This window comes from Arachis stenosperma, chromosome 8, assembly GCF_014773155.1.
Source record: "Arachis stenosperma cultivar V10309 chromosome 8, arast.V10309.gnm1.PFL2, whole genome shotgun sequence".
Lineage (NCBI taxonomy): Eukaryota > Viridiplantae > Streptophyta > Magnoliopsida > Fabales > Fabaceae > Arachis > Arachis stenosperma.
This window is the reverse complement of record NC_080384.1, coordinates 17,540,472-17,563,327: the sequence shown is the minus strand read 5'-3', so window position 1 is coordinate 17,563,327 and position 22,856 is coordinate 17,540,472. Positions and strand designations below refer to the sequence as shown.

Genomic DNA, 22,856 nt, shown 5'->3' with positions numbered 1-22,856 from the left:
TCAAAAAGCAAACTCTAACAAAGGAAGAAATAGAAATTACAAAAATTTAAAACCATAAAAATCAGAATTAGCACCCCCCCCCCCCCCCCCCCCCCCAAAAACAAAAAAAAAGAAACATATTAGAACAGCAAAAAATCCACCAAAAGAAAGAGTACAATTCCAACAGCAACTGCCAAGAAGCTTGTGTACCTAAAATAAAACATATTGTCTAACAAAATTCGAACCATAATGCAAAGATTTCTTAGATCAATGTTAACAAAACAAAGCAAAAGCATTTTACACGTTTCTAGTTAATCCAACCAATAATTATATCAATGACAATTTTAACTCAAACAACAAGCTAACAAACAGTAAAAAATTATAACTCAAATCATGTAATGTATGCAGCACCAATAAGATAAACACTAACCAGTTGCCTCAATTCTTCAGCATGAGCTATAAGTTAAATCAATCATGATTCAATGTGCTCTTTAGAGTTCAACCACAGACGAAAATATATTGTTGCCTGCAGAGACATCGAATCGAAATTGAAATTGACATTCAAGTGACAATGAAATGAAAGTTGAAGAGTGAGAGGTTAGGAGTACGGACAGGAAGTAATCGTAGAAGCCGAAAGTGAGGACAAAAGCACGGAAGTCCTAGCAGCGGCGGCGGCTTCAATCGACCCCAGGAGCGACGACAGTGCACGGCGGAACAGCCTCCTTCTCTCTTGCGTCGCGTCTTCGTCCTCTCTCTCCATCTCGTTTGCGAATCGTCTCTCTCTCCTCCGGGCTCCCTGCTCCACGACGGCGATGGCGGCGGCTGCAGCGGAGTTGCGGCGGTGACCCCTTCTCACTCTCTGTTCTCTCGCTAGCGCCCTCTCATCTCCCTCTGGTTCACACTTTCTCTCGGATCTGGGGGGGTGTGTGTGTGTGAAAGGGGGCGTGGTGGCAGCGGTGAGTGATGGTGAGTGAGTGTGAGTGTGAGTGTGGGTGTGTTAAGGTTAGGGTTTTGAACAATTCGAAGATGAATTGCGAAGGTAAGGGGCAAAACCTTTCTCTGATATGATATTTTGATGGCCAAAGGGGGGAAAGGGGAAAAAGTAAACAGAAAAATTAATTTGTTCTTTTAAAAAAAAAAACAGCTCAACACTATCAAATAAAATCAAACCCCTCAAACCTCAAAGGCAAAAATCCAAAACCCTAATTTCCCGCCCCGCACCCATTCTCCTTTCTTCCTCTTCTCTCCGAAATGGCTTCCGCAACCTCTCCAAGAATACCCACCGAGACGGTGAAGAACGCCGTGGAGGCTCTCCTGAAGTGGCGAGATTCCAATTCCGAGTCTCACAAACCCAAACTCTTCGACGCCGACGAAGAATTCGTTTATTTAGTCGTCACTCTGAAAACCATCCCTCACAAATCCCGCGTTAACCCTTACAAGGTCCCTTTACCCCACTCTCTCCTCTCTCCCTTCAACGAAACTTGCCTCATCATCGACGACAGGTCCAAATCCAAATCACTAACAAGAGCTCAAAAGAAGATCAAGGCCGATAACGTCGCCGTTTCCAAGGTCCTCAGGTTGTCGAAGCTGGCCTCCGATTACCGCCCTTTGAGGCGAAGGAAGCTCTGTGATTCATATGATCTTTTTTCGCTGATAAGAGAGTGGTGCCTTTGATGCCAGGCTGTTGGGGAAGAAATTCTTTAAGAAGAAGAAGGTGCCGGTGCAGGTGGACTTGACTAAGAAGTTTCCATGGAGAGCGAGCAGATTGTTGAGAATATGATGGCTGCCATTGAGGGGTTGTTGAGGTTGTGCCGAAGAAGTGGGCGAATGTGAGGTCCTTGCATGTTAGCTTTACGAGTCGCTGGCGCTGCCTGTTTTCCAGCTGCGTTCCGGAGGTGAAGTGAGGATTGAGGGAAGTAAGGTTGAGGAGGCGGAGAAAGAGAAGCAGACGATGGAGGAGGAGGAAGAGGGCGAAGACCATAGTGGCGCGAAGGCTGTGAAGAAGAAGAAGAAGAAGGGGAGGATTCATGAAGTTAGATACATGGATAGCGAAGTTGGTGAGGATAATGTTGAAGATGTGGCAGGTAGTGAGGATGATGGTGGTGGTGTTGTTATGGAGGAAGATTTAAAGGATGCTGGAAAAGGTAGTGGAGAATTGGCCTATAAGAAGAGGAAGAAAGGGGCATTGAGTGAGTTGAGCAGTGTCAAAGAATTGAAAAAATCTGTTAAGAGAAGTGGTAAACAGGATAAATCTGCGAAAGTGATGAAGGAAAATTCCATCAAGAAGAGTCAGAATAGTGAATTATCTGTTGAGGATGGAGATTCAGGAAAGAAGGGGAAGAATATCAAGAAGAAACTATCTCTATTGAAGTCAGAAGAAGCTGATTTGAAAAAGAAAGTGAGGGCCAAGAAAAGTAAGAAGGCTGCTTAAGGTTATTGTTAGGATTTACCGTTAGATTTCACTGCTTGATTTAACTCTTGGTGGCTGCCATGTGTTGTTTTCATTTGTTGAGTCCTCTGGCAGATTTTGTATCAAGCATAATTTGTTTTGTTATTCTTTTTGCGTTCTGTTTTGATCATTCTATAACTTGCTATTGCTACTATCCAATATTCCTATACTTGAGCTTTAGATTGATTTGCAAAAACTGCTTCTTACTTTGCTTTTTTCTTCAACTTCTCATCACTATAATACATCTGTTTTTATAACAATAATCTTCTCTGTTTTGAGTCTTGATGGCCAAGTTTAAATTAAAACAGAGAAATAGATTTCTTAAGATATTGACAAATGTGTGCTTGGTTAGAAGTTGGAACACTTAACCAGTAGAATGAAGCAAAATCATTGAGTGTTGTTAGATATGCATGAAAAAAAAAGAAAAATATCATAATTTACTTGCAGCATCATATATATGTAACAATACACTTACAAATATAAAAAGACATAAACAGAAACAACCAAATTAAAGCCTCAAACGAAATATAAAAAGACACAGCAGCATAACATACAAACTTAATTATTGCACATTTATGTTACAACAAAAACCTGAAACAGATTTCTCATGCAGGAGTTGTGGCCACTAAGTTGTTCTTGCACGCCGGTTTCCACGGCTCCTCCTTTTAATTCTTTTGCCTCCAAAGATGATCACAAGCCATTGAGGTTTTCCAATTGAGAAAACACAGCATCCCAAGCCAATTCCAAATACCATTCCACATGCATATCCTATTGCCACTGGTTTCCAACCAAATCCAAACTTGTCTTCAGCCTCAGAAGATGGATATTGCTGTTGAGGGACATTTTTGTTGCATTGAATTGACAATGGAAATCCACACAGCCCCATGTTTTCCTCATAGGAATCGTTTGAAAATGTATCAAACTGTTTCCCTCGAGGTATTGATCCCTCAAGATGGTTGCTGGAAAAATTCAAGACTTCAAGAGAGTTCAGATTGGTTAATTCAGCAGGAATTTTTCCGGTAAGCATATTTGAAGAGAGGTCCAATGATTCGAGGTTTGACAAATTTCCCAGAGAGTGAGGAGTAGGACCATTGAGATTGTTATGAGAAAGATTGAGGCCTATGAGTTCATGAAGTTCTCCAAAATCATCTGGAATCTCTCCTTCAAATCTGTTACTTGACAAATCAATACTTACAAGAACTTTTGGAATTTTCTCAAAATTGGTTCTAAGCCCTTTAATTGTTTCAGTCACAGAATCATCGTATCCAAGGTCGATGTTGCTTATTATAAAGTTATAACCACTACTATGGATGTAACCGAAACTACTTTGCACTTCTGCTCCATTAACATTCTTCATGGCTTCGAAACTTTTTATGTAGCTTTTTGGTAATTGGCCACTAAATTTATTTGATGAGATATCAAAAATAATTAAATTGGGAAACATATCTTTGGTTTTCAAGCTGACAATGGGTCCATACAACTTATTGGATCGTAAAACTAATATTTCCAAATTCTGTAAACTTTGAAGCCAATTTGGAAATGTATCCTCTATTTGATTGTTTCCAAGATTCAAATCCATCAAATCTTTGCAGTTGGACAAAGATCTAGGCAAATGGCCTTCCAATTGGTTTCTATTGAGATTCAATGTACTTGGCAGAGTGCCATGAAGTTTATTCATCTGCAAATCCAAAACTCGAAGGCCGGATAACTTGGCAAGGCATTGTGGAATGATGCTGCTTAACTTATTGTGTGACAAGTTGACAACATAGAGAGAAGTTGCATCGCAAATGAAGGAAATATTGTCATCAACTAGCAAGTTGAAACTAAGATCAAGGTAGGTAAGGCCATGCCATTTGGGAATATTTCCTTCAAGTTTATTTTCTGATAATTCAAGAGTTTGCAACTTTGGAAATTTCCACGAGATTTTGGAAAAGTTAGTTAAATCAACCTGAAGCAACTGCAATTCTAACAAGTTGGTAAACTGGTGAATAGCATTGGTTTCATTACCTAATAACAATGAATCAAAACCTGAAAGAGAAAGAGATTCAAGGTTTTGAAGCTTGGAGAAAAGTGAAAAGTGGAGAGAACCATTCCAATTGCCTGACAAACATAAGTCAGTTAGGTTTACAAGGTTAAATATTGATTCTGGAACATTTCCTTGTAACTTATTCCCGCATAAATATATGTCCTGTAAAACTGATTATTTGATAGATCTAAGGTTGTCAAAAATGGTAAAGAGAAACACCAAGATGGGATTGTCTTATTCAGCAAGTTATCACTTAAAAGCAATTCAGTCAAACTTGAAAAACCTATTATTTTGTTTGGTAGAGGCCCCTGAAGCTTATTAAAAGAACAATCTAAGAAAGCGATTTGAGTTAAGTTAGCTAATGAAGATAGCAATAACTTCCCTCCTATACTGTTATCCCGAAGACTGAGTTCTTGTAACTTGGTCAATTGACCAAGTCCGCTTGGAAATTGACCGCTAAAGAAGTTAGATGTGTGAGGTTAAAAAAGGAAGAAGGGATTTGTGATCCTGGAAATTGACACCATGAAAGATCCAAGACACTAAGAAGAGATGTGCTACAGTTCAACTTTGGAAGATGGATTCGAATGCCTTCATTGCCACCTAGATTGAGTCTTTGAAGATTGGGTAAACAGAGAATGTGACTAGTCAAGTCTCCCCTTATTCCTGTAACCAAAGAGGAAGAAATGTTGGGCATCCAAGACAAAGGACTTGCTGTTGCAATAATGGAAGACATGTCTGTATCATCCAATACAATCTCACGCAAAACTGTTGTGTTTTGCAACATTTTCTTCCAAGTGGTTTCTTTCCACATCAAACCATCATTCCAAGAGAGATCTTGAGAAGGAATTTCACCTTTGAAATCACAATCAGATAAGTTGAGGTGTGTGAGACTCACAAATCTACCAAACAGAGATGGCAATTCAGAACCATAGATATAATTGTAAGCAAGGCTAAGTGTTTGGAGATGATTAAGGTGGAAAAGAGTGCTGTTAGGATGGCCAGACACAGAGTGGCAGGTGACACCCATCCATGCACAGCAATCTGTCCTCATCTTTGGATAAACATGAGGGCAGGGATCAGCATAATCATCATCATCCTCATAAAAGATAGTGTTAGTAATGAGTTGGGTCTTGAAGTGAAGCAATGCAGAACTGTCTTCTGGATGGCATGAATGAGAAGACAAACATGCAAAGTGGAACAGCATAAATATGTGCACACACACCACCACTCTAACAACCACCAACACCATTATTGATTATTGCTTGATGATTTTACACGCCTCAGATCCATGTATTTATAGCCAAATTAAAATTAAAATATATAAAACTATGTATTTCTTATTTTATAATTACATGATATCAGAAATAATAAAAAATAACATATATATATATATATATATATATATATTATATATATAATATATATATATATATATATAATATATATATATATATATATAATAATTCTTTCATAGAGTGTGAATGAGAAAAAATGAGTTTATAAGCTTATTATTACACTGACTTTTAGTCTTATATAGTAGCTCTTATAGCAGCTCTTAATAAACATGAGATTAACTCTACACCAATAAGCCATGTAACTCAATTGAGAATAGCCCTTTTTGCAAGTTTTAAAATCATGGGTGTGATGATCATCATGATAATAAGGAATTATCTTCCTCTACTTAACTCCCCTATCTGTTCAAATGTTTGCATATTTACACACTTCTTAAAAAGGTATAAACATCCCTGACACTTAGAGACATGTTTAAAGTAAAGAACCAAATTACAAACACAAACTGAAACAGAATTCTCATGTAATAATGAACTTGACAGTATTCTACTTGTTCTAAAGAAGTTGTACATAATAAGTTGTTCTTGCATGCCTGATATTTTTTTTGATCCTTTACCTCCAGAGATTCTCACAAGCCAGTGACAATGGGATATGGATGTGGAACTGTATCTGGAATAGGATTGGGATGCTGTGTTTTCTCCATTGGAAAGTCTCAGTGGCTTCTCAGAATCTTTGGAGGGAATCCTAACAAAGAGATGAAAAGGAAGAGAGGAGCAAGAACAAATTAATGGATATATGGCATAATAGATGCATGTCTTGTTGCACACTTCTTGAGACCATGAAAGTATGAAACACCGTCAAGTTCTTTTTGCATGGTAATATAAAATTGTACTACTAGGCTGCGTTTGTTTATAGGACACTGAACAGGGGGACACTGAGACACAATGTTTGATAAAAGAGACATGGACAGAGACAATGTGTCCAGAGACACTGAATTTGTGTATTTTGTGTCCATCCTGACAGGAAGAACACGGAAACATTAATAAGGGACATAACTTATTTTTTATTATTTTTTCTTTCATTATTCTTGTTAATTTTTTATAATTATATTTTTTATTGTTATATTTTTTATCTCAAATTTTTTAAATGGAAAAAAATGAGAATAAATTAAATTTTCATAATTTATTCTAGTTTATCACCAAACAGAATACAATAACACAAAATTTTGTGTCTCAACCTATCAATATCTTGTCCTGTCTTATTCTCAGTGTCTTATCCTGTTCTATTTTTAGAACAACTCCAGCCCTATTTATATTTTCTAGTGCTTCACCTCTCAAATACTTTGCCACAATAGCATACCTTTTATAAATAATACATATTCAACTCTTTAATTATTAATGTAACGTATTGTCACGGCCTTGGACACACTCCAACGCTACCGTGCCGGCACTCGGATTTACTCAACCTCTTGAGCTAAGACCAAGTCAGCCTAACCCTCAATACTTAGCAAGAAAGCTAAGAACACAAGAGAAAGGAAGCTTTGGTGGAAAGAACACTTTATTACTCAAGTGTTGGTTACAAATGATTCACACCCCCAAACTCTAACTCTCACCCCTATTTATAGCCATCCACCTTCTCAATGGATGGTTAGGATTAAATCTAATCAACGGTCCAGATTAATCATCCAGAACCTTTTACAATCTATCCTACCCAACTTTCTAAATACTTTTAGATGTTCCATACAAACTTCATACTTTATATCAATCCACACTCTTCTAGAATATTCTATGATCTTCTAAAGTCTTCTAGAACCTTCTAGGGTATTCCGGGACCTTCTAGAACATTCTAGAATGTTCCGAAACCATCTAGAGTATTCTCAAATACTCCAGAAAACTATACAAACACTGTTAAATCTAACCTTCTAAAAATTTACCGTGACATTCTCCCCCACCTAATGCGCAGACGTCCTCGTCGCGTTCTGTTCATGATAGCGCTCTAGGTGTTCTTGGAATTGCCACAGATCTTCACGAGCTTCCCAACTAGCTTCAGTTATCGGAAGTCCTTTCCACTTGATCAAGTATTGGATACTTGGTGGTACTCCTCTTCGTCGCACGGCGCGATTAGCTAAGATCTCTTCGATTTCTTTATCAAAGGATCTAATCACCACAGGCGGAGCACGACTCGAGTCACCTCTACTCGGTTCATCTTGGTCTTCATGATATGGTTTAAGCATACTCACATGGAAGACCGGGTGGATCTTCATAGAGGGAGGGAGTTGTACTTTGTAAGCAACCTCTCCAACACGTCCAATGATCTCAAATGGCCCTTCGTATTTACGAATTAAGCCCTTATGAACCTTGCGAAAGGCTTTGAATTGTTGTGGAAGAAGTTTAATCATTACCTTGTCTCCCACTTGATAGCTTGCATGCATCCTCTTCTTATCAGCCCATTTCTTCATCCTCTTTGCAGCTTTGTCAAGGTAAGAACGAGTGACATCTGCTTGTTCTTCCCAAGACTTAATCATATGATAAGCTCCAGGGCTCTTCCCTGAGTAGGAAGAAGAAAGAGAGTGAGGTGTAAGCGGCTGTTGTCCAGTCACAATCTCGAACGGGCTCTTCCCTGTGGACTCACTCCTTTGCAAATTGTATGAGAACTGAGCAATGTCGAGGAGTTTTGTCCAGTCCTTCTGATTAGCGCTTACAAATGCCTCAAGTAACACTCGAGTAAGGCATTCACCTCTCAGTCTGCCCATCGGTTTGAGGATGGAAGCTTGTTGAGAAATGAAGTTCCGACCCAAGGAGTTTGAACAGCTCTGTCCATAGTCGTCCTGTGAAGCGTGGATCTCGATCACTAATGATGCTCTTAGGCAATCCCCAATATTTCACCACATTCTTGAAGAATAGTCGTGCTGCCTCTTCTGCAGTGCAGTCAGTAGGAGCGGGTATAAAGGTAGCATACTTCGAAAATCGATCAACTACCACAAGAATAGATCCAAACCCCTCGGACTTCGGTAAGGCAGAGATGAAATCTAGAGAGACACTTTCCCACGGTCGCTCTGATGGAGGTAGAGGTTCCAACAACCCACTTGGTGTCTTATTTTCAATCTTGTCTTGTTGGCACACAAGACAAGTCTTCACATAGCTCTCTACTTCATCTCTCATTTGAGGCCAATAATAAGAAGATTCAATGAGTGCCAAGGTCCTTCGCTGACCTTGGTGACCAACCCACTTGGTATCGTGGCATTCTCTTACCAACTTCCTTCTCAGATTTTCCCACTTAGGAACGTATAATCTTCTCCCTTTTGTGTAGAGAAGGTCGTTTTCTAACCAAAATCTTTTGGTCTTACCTTCTCTAGCCAACTCCACCAACTTCTTGGCTAATGGATCGTGATGCAACCCTTCCTTGATGGTGTGCACAATATCTCCTGCAACCATAGAAATGGCCGCCAATTCAGCCTTGCGACTCAGCGCATCTGCTACCACATTAGTCTTGCCTGACTTGTATTCAAACTCAAAATCAAACTCAGCCAAGAAGTCCTGCCACCTAGCTTGTTTGGGGCTCAACTTCTTTTGAGTTTGGAAGTAGCTTATAGCCACATTGTCTGTCTTAACGATAAAGTGTGAACCAAGCAAGTAGTGACGCCAAGTTCTCAAACAATGTACTACCGCGGTCATCCCCTTCTCTTAGACGGTGTATCGCCTCTCTGTATCATTCAACTTGCGACTCTCAAAGGCAATCGGATGTCCTTCTTGCATTAGAACCCCTCCAATGGCATAGTCAGAAGCACCAGTGTGGACTTCAAATACCTTTGAGTAGTCGGGTAGTGCTAGTACTGGACCTTCTGTGATAGCAGCCTTCAACTCATCAAAGGCCTTTTGACACTCCTTTGACCATTTCCAAGTGTGATTCTTCTTGAGAAGATCAGTTAATGGTGCAGCCTTGGCGGAGTATCCCTTGATAAACCTCCGATAGTAATTAGCCAACCCAAGGAATGACCTCAATTCAGATACCTTGTTTGGCGGCTCCCACTCTTTGATAGCCTTCACCTTTCCTTGATCCATGCAGAGAGTTCCACCTTTAATGATGTGTCCCAAGAAGTGGACTTCGTCCCTTGCAAAGGAACACTTTTCCTTCTTCACATATAGGTTATTCTCTCAAGATCTTGAACACGGTTCGTAGTGTTCTACATGTTCCTCCAAAGTATTGCTATAGACAACAATGTCATCCAAGTAGACCACTACAAACCGATCAAGGTAAGGTCGAAAGATCTCGTTCATCAAGGTACAGAAGGTCGCAGGAGCATTGGTCAAGCCAAAAGGCATCACCAACCACTCATACGATCCATACCTCGTGACACACGTGGTCTTAGGTTCATCACCATCAGCAATTCTCACTTGGTGATATCCTGACCTCAAATCTAGCTTTGAGAACCACTTGGCTCTACCAAGTTGATCAAACAAATCGGCTATCAAAGGAATGGGGTATTTGTTCTTGATGGTTACCTTGTTAAGTGCTCGATAGTCGATGCATAGTCTCAATGAACCATCATGCTTCTTTTGGAACAAAACAGGTGCGCCATAAGGTGCCTTCGATGGACGGATGAATCCAGCATCTAGCAAATCCTTGAGTTGCTTCTTCAACTCTTCAAGTTCTGGCGGTGCCATCCTATAAGGTGTTGAGGTGGGCGGCTTTGCTCCTGACTCCAATTCAATCTTGTGGTCCACCTTCCTCCTAGGTGGTAGTTGTTTTGGCAACTCGGGAGGCATCACATCCTTATTTTCTTCAAGGACTTCCTTGATTTTGGGAGGAACGTCTTCTCTTTCAGATGTTGACTCCTCTTGTAATAGAGCCAAATATGTAATCTCTCCCTTCTTGAACCCTTTCTTGAGTTGCATAGCAGAGAGTATCGGCGGTCCTCCAACTTTAGAGACTGTAGGGACCATGCATGGAGACCCTTTCTCCATGACGCATACTACGTCGTAGTATGGCATAGGTATTATATTTGCCTTCCTTTGCAAATCGAGCCCGATGACTATTTTAAAATCATCCATGGGTGCTATTGAGAAATCTACAAGGCCCTTCCAAGAACCAAGAGTCATCTCAACCCCTTTTGCTACTCCCTTAAGGGGTTCACCCTTGGTGTTCACGGGTTTGAACCAGCCATTCTTTTCGGTGATCTTCAACCCAAGTCTCTTTGCTTCATCAGGCATGATGAAGTTGTGTGTAGCACCAGTGTCGATCATAGCCATAACGGGTTTTTCATTGATAAAGGCTTTGACATACATCAAGCCTTTCTTTTCTGCGGTGCTTGCCTCTTTGCCCTTCACAGCATTTATGTGTTGGATGGATCCAACACACTCAGTTACTTGAGTTCTCCCCACCTTTGCAGAACTAGGCTTAGAGAAAGACTGGGTTTAGAGTCTCCCCTATGATACTCAGGGAGTGATTCGGCCACCACGATGGCCTCATCGACATCCTTAACATTCCTTCTTTGTAGTTCTTGCTTTGCCCAAGGTTGGAGTCCATCAATGAAGAAGAACAATGCATCCTCTGATGCTAGTTGGGGATTTGAAGCGTGAGAGTAGGAACTCCTTTACGTAGTCACTAATTGTACTCTTGTGCTTCAACTCTCTCAACTTCTTCCTTGCTTCATAAACACATTTTCAGGAAGAATTGTCTTTTCAACTCCCTTTTGAAATCTTCCATGGGTTATGTTGCAAGTACCCTTCTCCATATCTACGCACTTTCTCCTCCACCACAAAGTAGCATTATCAGAAAGGTAGAGAGCTGCAGTGCGTACCTTATGCTTCTTCGACCACCCTTGGCCTCGAAGTACCTCTCCATTTGCCATAGGAAGTTCTCCACCTCGCGAGCGTCCCTTACGCCCTTGAACTCCTTTGGCTTGGGGAGATCAATCTTTGTCGTCTCCCTTATAATGGTGGTCGAGACTTCGCCTCCTCGAACCAAACTCGAACTTCCTCAAATAGCTTCAAGGAATCTCAAGCTTCTCTTCGATTTGGAGCATGCTTTCTTTGAAAGCATCTAGTTCTCCTAACCGGTGAGCCTCGAGGGTCTCCTTGTCATGTTCTATCCTTTGGAACCGCTCATCCATAGAGGATAGAACATTTTCCAACATAGAAAACTCTTCTTAAGAAGTTAGAGTCCTTACCTCTAGGCTCACTTGAAGAACGTACCTTCTTGCCTCCCATTGAGAAGGAATAGTATCCCTTCCCCTTTGTGACTCAACATGCTCCATGGTGATATTTGAAGCCATACCCACAAACCACTTGTGCTCCCTCTCGAACCTTGCTCTGATACCAAATTGTCACGGCCTTGGACACACTCCAACGCTACCGTGCCGGCACTCGGACTTACTCAACCTCTTGAGCTAAGACCAAGTCAGCCTAACCCTCAATACTTAGCAAGAAAGCTAAGAACACAAGAGAAAGGAAGCTTTGGTGGAAAGAACACTTTATTACTCAAGTGTTGGTTACAAATGATTCACACCCCCAAACTCTAACTCTCACCCCTATTTATAGCCATCCACCTTCTCAATGGATGGTTAGGATTAAATCTAATCAACGGTCCAGATTAATCATCCAGAACCTTCTTTACAAATCTATCCTACCACAACTTTCTAAATACTTCTAGATTGTTCCATACAACTCTTCATACTTTTATATCAATCCACACTCTTCTAGAATATTCTATGATCTTCTAAAGTCTTCTATAACCTTCTAGGGTATTCCGGGACCTTCTAGAACATTCTAGAATGTTCCGGAACCATCTAGAGTATTCTCAAATACTCCAGAAAACTATACAAACACTGTTAAATCTAACCTTCTAAAAATTTACCGTGACAGTATTCTTACTTTCTTAGCCTCATGAAAATTCTGAAAAAAATTTTCTAATATTATATTTGTTCTTTTTTAATTTTGTAAACAAAGAAATAGTATTATTATTAGACACATTTTAATTTTAGGGAACATCATAATCGAACTGATCAGATAAGTGATTAAAAATCAAAATATGTAAAGTAATATTATTACTGCACGAGAATTAGTATTTTTTTATCAAACTATTTTATATTGTCATTATAAAAAAAAAAGAAGGAAAAAAAATCAAATTATATTGGAGATATTCTTAATAGTTTGGCAATTGTTCTAACAAAACTACTAAAAGAATGAACAATCAGAAAAATTATTAAGATCATTGGAGATATTCCTAATAAAACAGTGAGAATTCAATTCGATCACAGGTTGGTTGCAAACAAAAATTAGTTGCTCATATGTACCGTGCATAATAATGATTGTAGATTATCGATAATTAGAGATTTTGATAGTATTCCTAGAAGGTGCAAGTGAAGCAGTTTTGAAAAAAAAAACACACACACATATATACTTTGGAAACAAAATTTACTTGCAACATTTCTTATAACTGGGAAACAAGTACTTACTATAGACATCCATAAAGAAAAATAAAAGTACGACACCAAATCAAATTTATTTTTAATATATAAAAATAGATGAATAAGTTTATGTAAGATATTTTTTTCATTCTATTAATGTCATGTCAGGAATATCATTTATTTGGTAAAACTTTAGAATCACTCACTCAATTTTTACTAAATCAACTAATATTTCTAAATCAACAAAAAAATAAAATATACAAACAAAAAATTAAAAAATACAATACAATAAATTTATAACCTATAAATATATTGAATTCATATTCCTATATTTATTATATTTTACTATTATAAATAATACAATAAATTTATAACCTCCCAACAATTAATTTATTAATTTTTAAAAATAATTCATTAAAAGTAATAAACATCCGTATTACAAATATCATAATAATATTATTAATCATAATAAATTTTATGTTACAAGTATTCAAATTCAATACTATTTAAACTATTTATATAAGTTTCTTATTATTATTCCTTCAAATAATATTAAATTTAGCACAAAAAATTTATTTTCGAACTACACATCTCAAACATACTCAATAGATAGAGCATCATTTTTTTTAGAGCAGAATGATTAAAAATTGAACAACTATCCAAGATCTAATGGGCTATACAATGAGAATCTGATGATCAGGTGTGACAAAAAAAACTCACGACACGCATCATACATTCATATTTACTCAAATACCATATACCTAATGATAACATAAATTGAATATTGGAATAGAAAAAGATCTTCACAATTTTAGCATTTATAAACGAAATTGATGGCAAATTTAGATGGAACTATGTTAAATGTGAAAAGTGTCGGAAGAAAGCATATAAAAAAAGGAAACAACTACATTTATTGCACATGTAATCAAACACCACAATATCTAACAATAAGGTAACTCTATATACTTTTCATAATCCCATCTATCAAATTATTAGTTACTAACCCAATATTTATTTTAGATTCAGAATTCAATTAAAGGTTTCAGATCGAAGTGTTACAACAACTTTTGTTATTTGATGGCGAAGCAAAAAAATTATTGGGCACAACTACTTCAAACCACCAACTAAAACAAATACAAAAATCAAACCATCAAATAAAAATATCATTTTTTACAACTTTAACATCCAAATTTTTTGTGTTTCAAATTATTTTAAATAAAATACCTTTTAAATTTAAATTTAATTTACATATATTTAATCTCACTGACCTTCTCATCAACTATGGAGTTGAGCGCAAGAGAAATGAAGTTATATAAGAGAATGCGCTCAAAAAAGCAAAAGGAAGGATAAGGATTCTCAAGAATTATGTGGAAGACATTGAAGCTGGCCTTACAACCACTGAGAAAAAGGATGATGATGAAGCCTCCGATGATTCGAACTCTGATGCCTAGAATATTTTCATCCCTTCTATGAATTGGACTGTTTTGCTTAAATTTCTTTTTTCATTTGGATGACTACTGTAACACCTAACTACTTTACTGCTTGATGACTCTTTTAATTTGGATAGCCACTAACAGATTTTTGCAGGATCTTTTTCCTCCTTGATGACAAAAGGGGAAAAAAAAGTTAGCATGTTAGCATTGGCTTAGGGTATGGACAAGGTTATGGACAATGATGCTTAATATCTATTACTATGCTTAACTTTAATTGCTCTATGCTTGGTGTTAATTGCTCTGTATTTTGTGTTATTGTTATGAAAATTGTCATGTGTTTGGTGCTATTGTTACTGTGATATACTGCTTGGAAAATTGTTCTTGTCTGTTTTAAGTTTAATCCACTTGAAGAGAAAAGTCATGATTAAGGGGGGAAAATGCTAACAGTGAGGAGGAGTACTACATACTTCGGATAGTTATCAAAGGGAAGTTCTCTCAACTCATTTAAATTAACATTTTAAATTCAATTATCCTATTTTATCATGTTTGTCATCAAGGAGAGATTGTTGAGTTTAGTTTGATTTTGGGCTAATATATGATGACAAACATTATTTGGATTAAAAGTCCAATTATGATTTAATGTGTGTTTTAATGATGCAGGTCCATTTGTATGTTGCTTCAGCCCAAATTAGCATTGCTTCAGCAACTTAACATGCTATAACCCCAACACTTAAGTCCATAGTGTATCAACCCTTTTGTATTTGAATGGATAACCAAATGAGCCAAGAGAGAGAACACCGAATGTTAGTGGTTAGAACAAAAAGAAGAAAGAGAAGGACATCTGTCAAGAATAAAGGACGGCTGTAGCTCTAGCAAAGTAAAAAAGACACAAGGACATCAGTAAAGCACAATTCTAAATATGGGAGAGTAAAACACAAACTTGCAAGAAGAGTAGAAATAGTGGTGTAGCTCCTCGGACAGTAGAGATAATGGAGCAAAGGGAAAAGGAAGTGCATGCCAAGGAAGAAAGTAAATCCAAGAACAACAGAGGTGGTGAAATGGTTCCTCAACCTTCAGAGTTAGTGGATTAAGATGAAAAAGGACTGCATGTCTTTAGAGACAGCTCCAACAGGTAGCTAGGACAAAGAAATGGAAGAGGCAAATTGAAAGCAAGCTGAAGATATATAAGAGGCTTCACTTCAACATTTGGAATTAAGAAAAAGAGAGCACATTCAAGAGCATCATCTCAACACTTGAGTTGAATTCTTTTTCTTCTATTAGTGCTTAATTTCTTATTTTCTTTGCTATGGCTGTCTTGTGTGATCTTTTGTATTGAGAAAAGGTTGAATATATGAGTTGAAAAAGTCATGAGAGAAAAGGCAAGAGTGATGCATGAAAGAGCTACTGAAATTCTGTGTAATCGAGTTGTTGAACTAGGAGTAGTTTCCCTTGCCAAGTTGGGTTAGCACTTGGTGAATTTGAATCTATTTAGGTTCCCCTTCCAAGTTGGGACAGTACTTGAGAAGTTGAGTTTTGGTGAAGAAAGTTTAGTGGCAGATACTAGTATTTCCTTCTCTGGTTCTTTTCTGAGTATGAGACAAAACGAAAAAATCTCCTGTAAAATTAGCTTTCGCGAAAATAGAGCTTGAAAAGTTCATTTTTGAGCCAACTAATTCAGCCCTCCCCTTCTCAAGTTCAAGTAGTTCCATCATAAATCTTTTAAAATTACGTCGATCCTGATATTACAGATTATGACACAAAATTTATACCATTAAAATACATTTACAAAATGGACGTACGGGACAAAAGTCTCTGCCGACTAAGAAGACCAGCGTTTCTGTAAATAAGAACAAAATTAAATAATAAGTTTTTTAATTATTATTTTCATATGAAAGAGTTTAATTTTTTTACTAATAATTAATTTTAACATTTATTATCTAAAATTTCAAAGGATTTAACGTGTATACTTTTATATTTGATTAGGTGTTAAGTTTATTGCATAAATAAAAATAATTAATTTTTATGCTTGCTATTTGAAAATAATATTTTTCTATATATATATAAATATAATTAAATATTGGCATAAAAAAATTATATTCATAGTTATAAAATTAACTCAAATTTATTTTTTTAAAAAATAATTGAATCTTGATTTTAACTTTTAATCACAACATTAGTATTTTCTCTAAATTATATATAATAAATATTTAAAAAAAAAGTAAAAATATAGATTAGAAAGATAAGTAGTAAAAATTTAAAACTAAATTAAAAAATTATATATATAATAATATTTTATATTTAAATTATATTATATTGTTAGTTTTATTTTTTGTAGAACGGGAAAGGTAAAGAAAAATAGAGAATAAGAGAAAAGAAAGAGAAAGATAAAGAAGAAGAATGAGAGAGGGAGTTTGTTAATTTTGAAAGTTAAGACAAAATTTTGTTTTAATTATACTGAAAAAATATCTGGTGACACATTTTGATTTATCAAATTACTAATATAAAATATTAATTATACATTACATATATAGAGTGAGAAGGAGAGAGAGAGAGAGAGAAATAAAAAAAAGAGGGAGGTAGATAAGAGAATATAAGAAGAATGTTTATTAATTTTTTAGAAAAATATTTTCTCTAAATCTTAATAAGACAGTGTCACGTGACACATTTTAGTTATTAAAGTAGTTAGTAATATATAAATATAATATATAATATAGCTATATTTCAATTTTAATATTTTAATTTTAATTTTAATTTAATTTAAATGCAATTAGAGAATATCATGTATATCTTTATTGTCAAATTTATATTTAGTTATTGATGATATACAAGAGAGATAGAGTAAATGAAGGAATAAGAGAGAGAGAGAAATGAAGAGAGAAGAGGAGAGAACTCTTAATTTTAAAGGAAAAGATTTGATTTTAATTGTAATAAGAGAGTGATATGTGACACATTTTAATTATAAAATTAATAATAGAAAATAGATAATAGATAAAAAGAAATGCCACAAGAGAATATAGTAACTAGATGTGTTTGGTTTTATTTTATGTTTGCAGAATTTCTTTTGCATGTTTAGTTAAAATAAAAAGATTTTATTATCATCTGCTCATTCTTAAATTCTATTATATCTCTTTTGGTAATTATAAATGGAATTTTACTTTATGAGGTTTTGGCATGCTAACACAAAGTGCTTAAATAGATCAAACCTTGGATTAGTGCACAAGAAATTGACATGATAGGAATCAGGAACATCACAATTGCACGTTGGACTGTATTATGTTCAATTTTATTATAATTATTAAGAAAATGATACTATTAGTTGGACAATCTGAAATTCCATTTTTTAGATTCATGGAAATGAAAAATATATGAATCAACAATAAGAGGTCCAATTCGTAAGTCAAAAGACACTCTTCTAAAACATTAAGAAGGCAGAATCTAGTTTGGTTGCAAACAGCTGCTTCTTACTTTGCTATTTTCTTGTTCAATTTCTTATCTTTATAATATCTATTTTTGTAACAATTATCTTCTTTATTTTGAGCTTTGATGGCCAAGTTTAAATTAAAATAAAGCAAGTATAAAGTAAAAATATCACCAAGATTTGCATACAACACATAATGTAAACAACAGAAATAACCAAATTACAGCCCCAAATACAATATAAAGAGACACAATTATTATTGCACATTCACATTACAACAAAAAGCTGAAACAGAGTGGTTCTTGCACGCCGAGATTCTTTTGCCTCCAAACATGATCACAAGCCATTGAGGCTTTCCAATTGAGAACACACAATATCCCAAGCCAATTCCAAGCACCATTCCAAATGCATATCCTATTGCCACTGGTTTCCAACCAAACCCAAATTTATCTTCAGCCTCAGACGAAGGTGGATCTTGTTGCAAAGGGACATTGACAATGTCCATCCACATAGCCCCATGTTACCCTCATAGGAATCGTTTGAAAATGTTTCATTTTGGGAAAGATTCAAGACTTGAAGAAAGTTCAGATTTGTCAATTCAGTAGGAATATTTGAGGAGAGATCCAATGATTCCAGTTTTGTCAAATTTCCCAAAGAGTGGGGAATATGACCAACAAGTCTGTTATGTGATCTGAGTCCTTGAAGCTCTCCAATAACATCTGGAATCTCTCCTTCAAATTTGTTTCCTGACAAATCTATATTTACAAAGTGGTACTAACTCCTTTAATTATTGAAGTCATAGAATGATCAATGTCAATGTAATAATCCCAACTAAGCATTTCATCATCCACAATCTTCATTTAATGTATGCTTTTGGTAATGAGCCACTAAAGTTATTGCATGATATGTCAAAAACGATTTGCAGTGGGACCATGCAACTTATTGCCTTGCAATACTAGTATCTCCAAACCTGATATATTCTGAAGCCAATAGGGAATTGGACAAAGATTTTGGCAATAAACCTTTGAACTGGTTGCAATTGAGAATCAGTGTCCCCAGCTGAAGACGATTTAAAGTATCTGGAAAATTGCCATAGATCCAAATGCTCAAGGGTTGAACTATTGGCAAGGCACTGTGGAAATGTTCCTATGAATTGATATCACTCAGAAATGTTGCATTGCAAAAGAATTGACCCATTGATGTCAACAAGTTATTTGAGAGAATCAAATAACGTAATGAATCTAAATCATGTATCCATTGGGGAACTTTTCCTTCAACTTTACTACTGGATAATTCAAGTAACTCTAATTCTGAAAAGTTAATTAACACTTGTTTCAGAACCTAGCACTAATGAATTGCAGCCAGAAAGGGAAAGATTGCTCAACTTTTGGAGTTTAGAGAAGAGTGAAAAGTGGACAGTATCACTCCAGTTATGTGGTGATAAGCACAAATTTGAAAGGTTTACAAGATCTCCAAGGAATATGATGTAATTTCATTTATGTGCCCTGTGAATCGATTATTTGATAGATCCAAATATCTCAAAGATTTGAAGGTTTGAAATTGATGATGGAATTGAACCTTTGAAGACATTTCGTCTCAAAATCAAGGAAGTAAGATGTGTTAGATTAAAGAATGATGAAGGGATAGGCCCTTCAAAACCACAATTCAACTTTGGAACATGGATCTGAATGCCATAATTTTCACTTAGATTGAGGTGTTGAAGATTTATCACTTGTCAAATACCCACTTATTTTAGTATCAACAAGACTAAGAGTAACCAAAGTGGAAGACAAAGGACTTGGTGTTGGACCAATTGAAGACATGTCTGTTTCATACAACCTCTCTCAAAGATGTGTTTTGCAGCAACCTCTTCCAAGTGGTTTCTTCCAAAGAGAGATCAAGTGATTGTAATTTAGAAAGATGTGAGATTTGAAACCAACAATGTGATAAATTCAAGTGTGTGAGACTCACAAGTTGACCAAACTGAGATGACAATTGAGAACCATAGAAATGATTGTAAGCAAGGTTGAGTGTGTGGAGATGAGTAAGCTTGAAAAGAGTGCTGTTAGGATCAATATTACCTACAAGTCTTCTGCAACTGATATCAAGGCCAATCACGTACACATGACACCCATCCATGAGCAACAATCTGTCCCATTTTGCCATGCCGTCGTCTTTGGATCAGCATGGAGGCAGAGACATTCAGCATCATGATCACATGAGTAGTGTTCATCAAAATTATTGAGTTCGGTCTTGAAGTGAAGCAATGGCATGAATGTGAAGACAAACATGCAAAATGGAACATCATAAACATGTGCAAACACAGCATCACTCTAAGAACCAACAACATGGAATAACCCATTGATTATTGATTCAAGGTTTTGCTTATTTAATTTTGTGTATATATTGGTATGCCACTCATCAATCAAGACCCATCTATTTATAGCCATCTAATTATTTGGAATTAATGAATGTTCGTATATTATATATTAAATCTCATGGTTTTTTTTTTTTTTTTTTTTTTTTGGTATCTAAACTTGATTCTTTTATAAGTATATGTACGTACACTATTTTACGTAGCGAATTTTTTACCCACTTATTATATATATGGCTATTTCTTGCATTTTCAGTCATTATATTGACCCAATATTATAATATACAAACTATTCTATTACACTTTAATCGTGGAAATGAACTTACCTTGATACATTACTATCAATTATGATGTAACTTTTAGGAGAACATACAATAATCTAAATTTAAATGCTTTGTTCATTGAGTAAATTGTCAAATTAGTCCATGAAAAATCACTCCTTCTTTAAATTAGTCCCTGAAAATTTTTTTTAATCAAATTCGTCCTTTAAAAATTTTGAATTAGTCATGTTAGTCGTCAAAATTTACTAATGTAACACCTCAAGTGACACTCCAACACATACCTAAAAGTTTTAATTGACTATTAACATGATTAGTTTATGAAATTAGATAAAATCAACCACAAATTTAGGGATTCCAATGCCTCAAATTCTCCTCACAATTAGGTTTTGATTTGATATAATTTCATAAACTTATTATGCTAATAGTCAATTTAAGGTTTCTAGATATGTGTTGGAGTGTCACTTAATGTTTTACATTAGGAAATTTTGACACTATCAACAAACAAAGTGACAGAAGGACTAACATGACTAATTTAAAATCTTTAAAGGATGAATTTAATTTAAAAAAATTTTCAGGGACCAATTTAGAGGACGAGTGATTTTTCAGAGACTAATTTAACCATTTACTCTTTGTTGATTCTTAATTTCTTATTATTTCAAAACTAAAATGAAAAAAAAAATGTTTGAAAGGAAAATAATGTGATCAAAGTTAAGCAATTTCACTGAACCAGTCTATCACTTGCGTATATTGTTTGTCTATGAAGTCTTTCTTTTGCCGTGTTGTTAATGTTTTACCTTTAATTATTGAAGTAAAAGAAAAATAATAATATACTTTAAAATTCTGATATCAAATTAACAATTAAGAGAAGCACTTTTAATTAGTTGTTTTATTTAGTCATAATTAAGTAATATTGACTTAATTTTAAAAGTTATCTCACAAGAATAAAGACTAATAAGTTTATATTCTTAATTATTTAATTTAAATCTAATAAATTTTAGGGGAAAAAAACTATTTTACATGATGAAATCAGTCTTGTTAAAATTAATTAGTTAAATAAAAAAATGCTCCTTCCATTTTAAAATATAAGTTTCCCTTAGCTTGACTGACCAAACGTCTTGTGTCCATGAATTCACGTCAATAGTTTATATGTAAATGAATGGAAATTACATATGGAAATAGCGTCATGCATGGGTGTTGAAAAATAATTTCATTTCACTAGTCTTTGAATCGAGTCAACTGAGAAAGAAGAGTTGAAGAGTGACTTGTGAGTTGTGAGAGATCTTATATGGAATGAGAGTATCAATTCATCAATACAATTTGTTTTGAAAATATAACACAGGATTTGTTATTAAAGAGAAATGAAGTCATTTATGACAAAAATTAGTTTTAATGCAATTTTTATTATATCGTAATTATCTACTACAATATTTAATTATGTATAATAAGAAAGTTATATCGGAAATATTCTTTGAATCAAACAAAATAAATGGTGATTTTTTTTTGTATTGTTATCTGCTAATATATTATCAAATTAATAAAAACATTATAAGAGTAGTGATATATAGCAAATTATTATAGTAAAAAGTCTACATATTTTATTTTTATTTTTATTATGTGAAGGTTGTGGTAGGCTTAGAGAAGGGGGGTTGAATCTATGCCTTCCTTTTAAGTTGCTGTTATGACCCTTTTTAAACAAAATTACAATTTTGATTCTGTTTGAACTCAGCAGCGGAAATTTATGAGACAATTTATTTTTGTCTCATGAATATAGAAAACAAAACATGGCACAGAAGAAAAAGCTAACACCAGCATGTATCCTGGTTCGGTTGCCTTGTACTATGCAACCTACATCCAGTCTCCTCCACAACTATGGAAGAATTTCACTATAGTTAACAGTATTACATACACCAATTTCATAGGATTGACACAATCCTTTCACACTCAAGTTCTAACCTAACTTGACATTGGCTATGCTAATACCTAACTATTCACTCTTAGTGCTAACTCAACTAAGAAAGGGATACCTTACAGGTACAAGATACAAGACATAAACACACCTAAAGAAATATGAAAATAACTCTAAGCTTTTCTCTCAAGTGTTTCACTCAGCCTTTTTCCACTCATGGCTTTTACTTGAGTTTTCTCACAATGCCTTTTCTCACTAGAAATTACAGAATGATAAACATTGAAAAGTACAT

General features: G+C 35.3%; 2 protein-coding genes and 1 pseudogene across 2 annotated transcripts; 1 reads left to right on the top strand and 2 right to left on the bottom strand.

Moving 5' to 3' along the window:
* The first annotated feature begins 1,031 nt into the window (after window positions 1–1,031).
* LOC130945034 (uncharacterized) lies at window positions 1,032–3,858 on the top strand (annotated as a pseudogene).
* LOC130945495 (receptor-like protein 36) lies at window positions 3,197–5,703 on the bottom strand. The gene is made up of 3 exons (XM_057874206.1): window positions 5,013–5,703; window positions 3,352–4,528; window positions 3,197–3,257 (listed from the first exon to the last, which is right to left on the bottom strand). The coding sequence occupies exons 1-3, from the start codon at window positions 5,701–5,703 to the stop codon at window positions 3,197–3,199; spliced, it is 1,929 nt and encodes a 642-aa protein (XP_057730189.1).
* Window positions 5,704–18,417: 12,714 nt separating this feature from the next.
* LOC130945494 (receptor-like protein 9DC3) lies at window positions 18,418–20,169 on the bottom strand. The gene is made up of 3 exons (XM_057874204.1): window positions 19,975–20,169; window positions 19,026–19,149; window positions 18,418–18,758 (listed from the first exon to the last, which is right to left on the bottom strand). Exons 1-3 carry the CDS (start codon window positions 20,167–20,169, stop codon window positions 18,418–18,420), a joined length of 660 nt encoding a protein of 219 aa, XP_057730187.1.
* Window positions 20,170–22,856: the final 2,687 nt, after the last annotated feature.

What these genes read in the sequence shown, in the direction of transcription:
- LOC130945494 (XM_057874204.1), bottom strand. Translation starts at nt 20,169, where the DNA reads ATGGCAAAATGGGACAGATTGTTGCTCATGGATGGGTGTCATGTGTAC. An exon ending in CATCTCAGTTTGGTCAACTT is followed by an intron (nt 19,150 to 19,974) that starts GTGAGTCTCACA and finishes ATCAATTCATAG; the next exon opens with GAACATTTCCACAGTGCCTT. An exon ending in CAATTGCAACCAGTTCAAAG is followed by an intron (nt 18,759 to 19,025) that starts GTTTATTGCCAA and finishes TTGTAAATATAG; the next exon opens with ATTTGTCAGGAAACAAATTT.
- LOC130945495 (XM_057874206.1), bottom strand. Translation starts at nt 5,703, where the DNA reads ATGGTGTTGGTGGTTGTTAGAGTGGTGGTGTGTGTGCACATATTTATG. An exon ending in CCATCTTCCAAAGTTGAACT is followed by an intron (nt 4,529 to 5,012) that starts GTAGCACATCTC and finishes TATGTTTGTCAG; the next exon opens with GCAATTGGAATGGTTCTCTC. An exon ending in TCAATACCTCGAGGGAAACA is followed by an intron (nt 3,258 to 3,351) that starts GTTTGATACATT and finishes GTCCCTCAACAG; the next exon opens with CAATATCCATCTTCTGAGGC.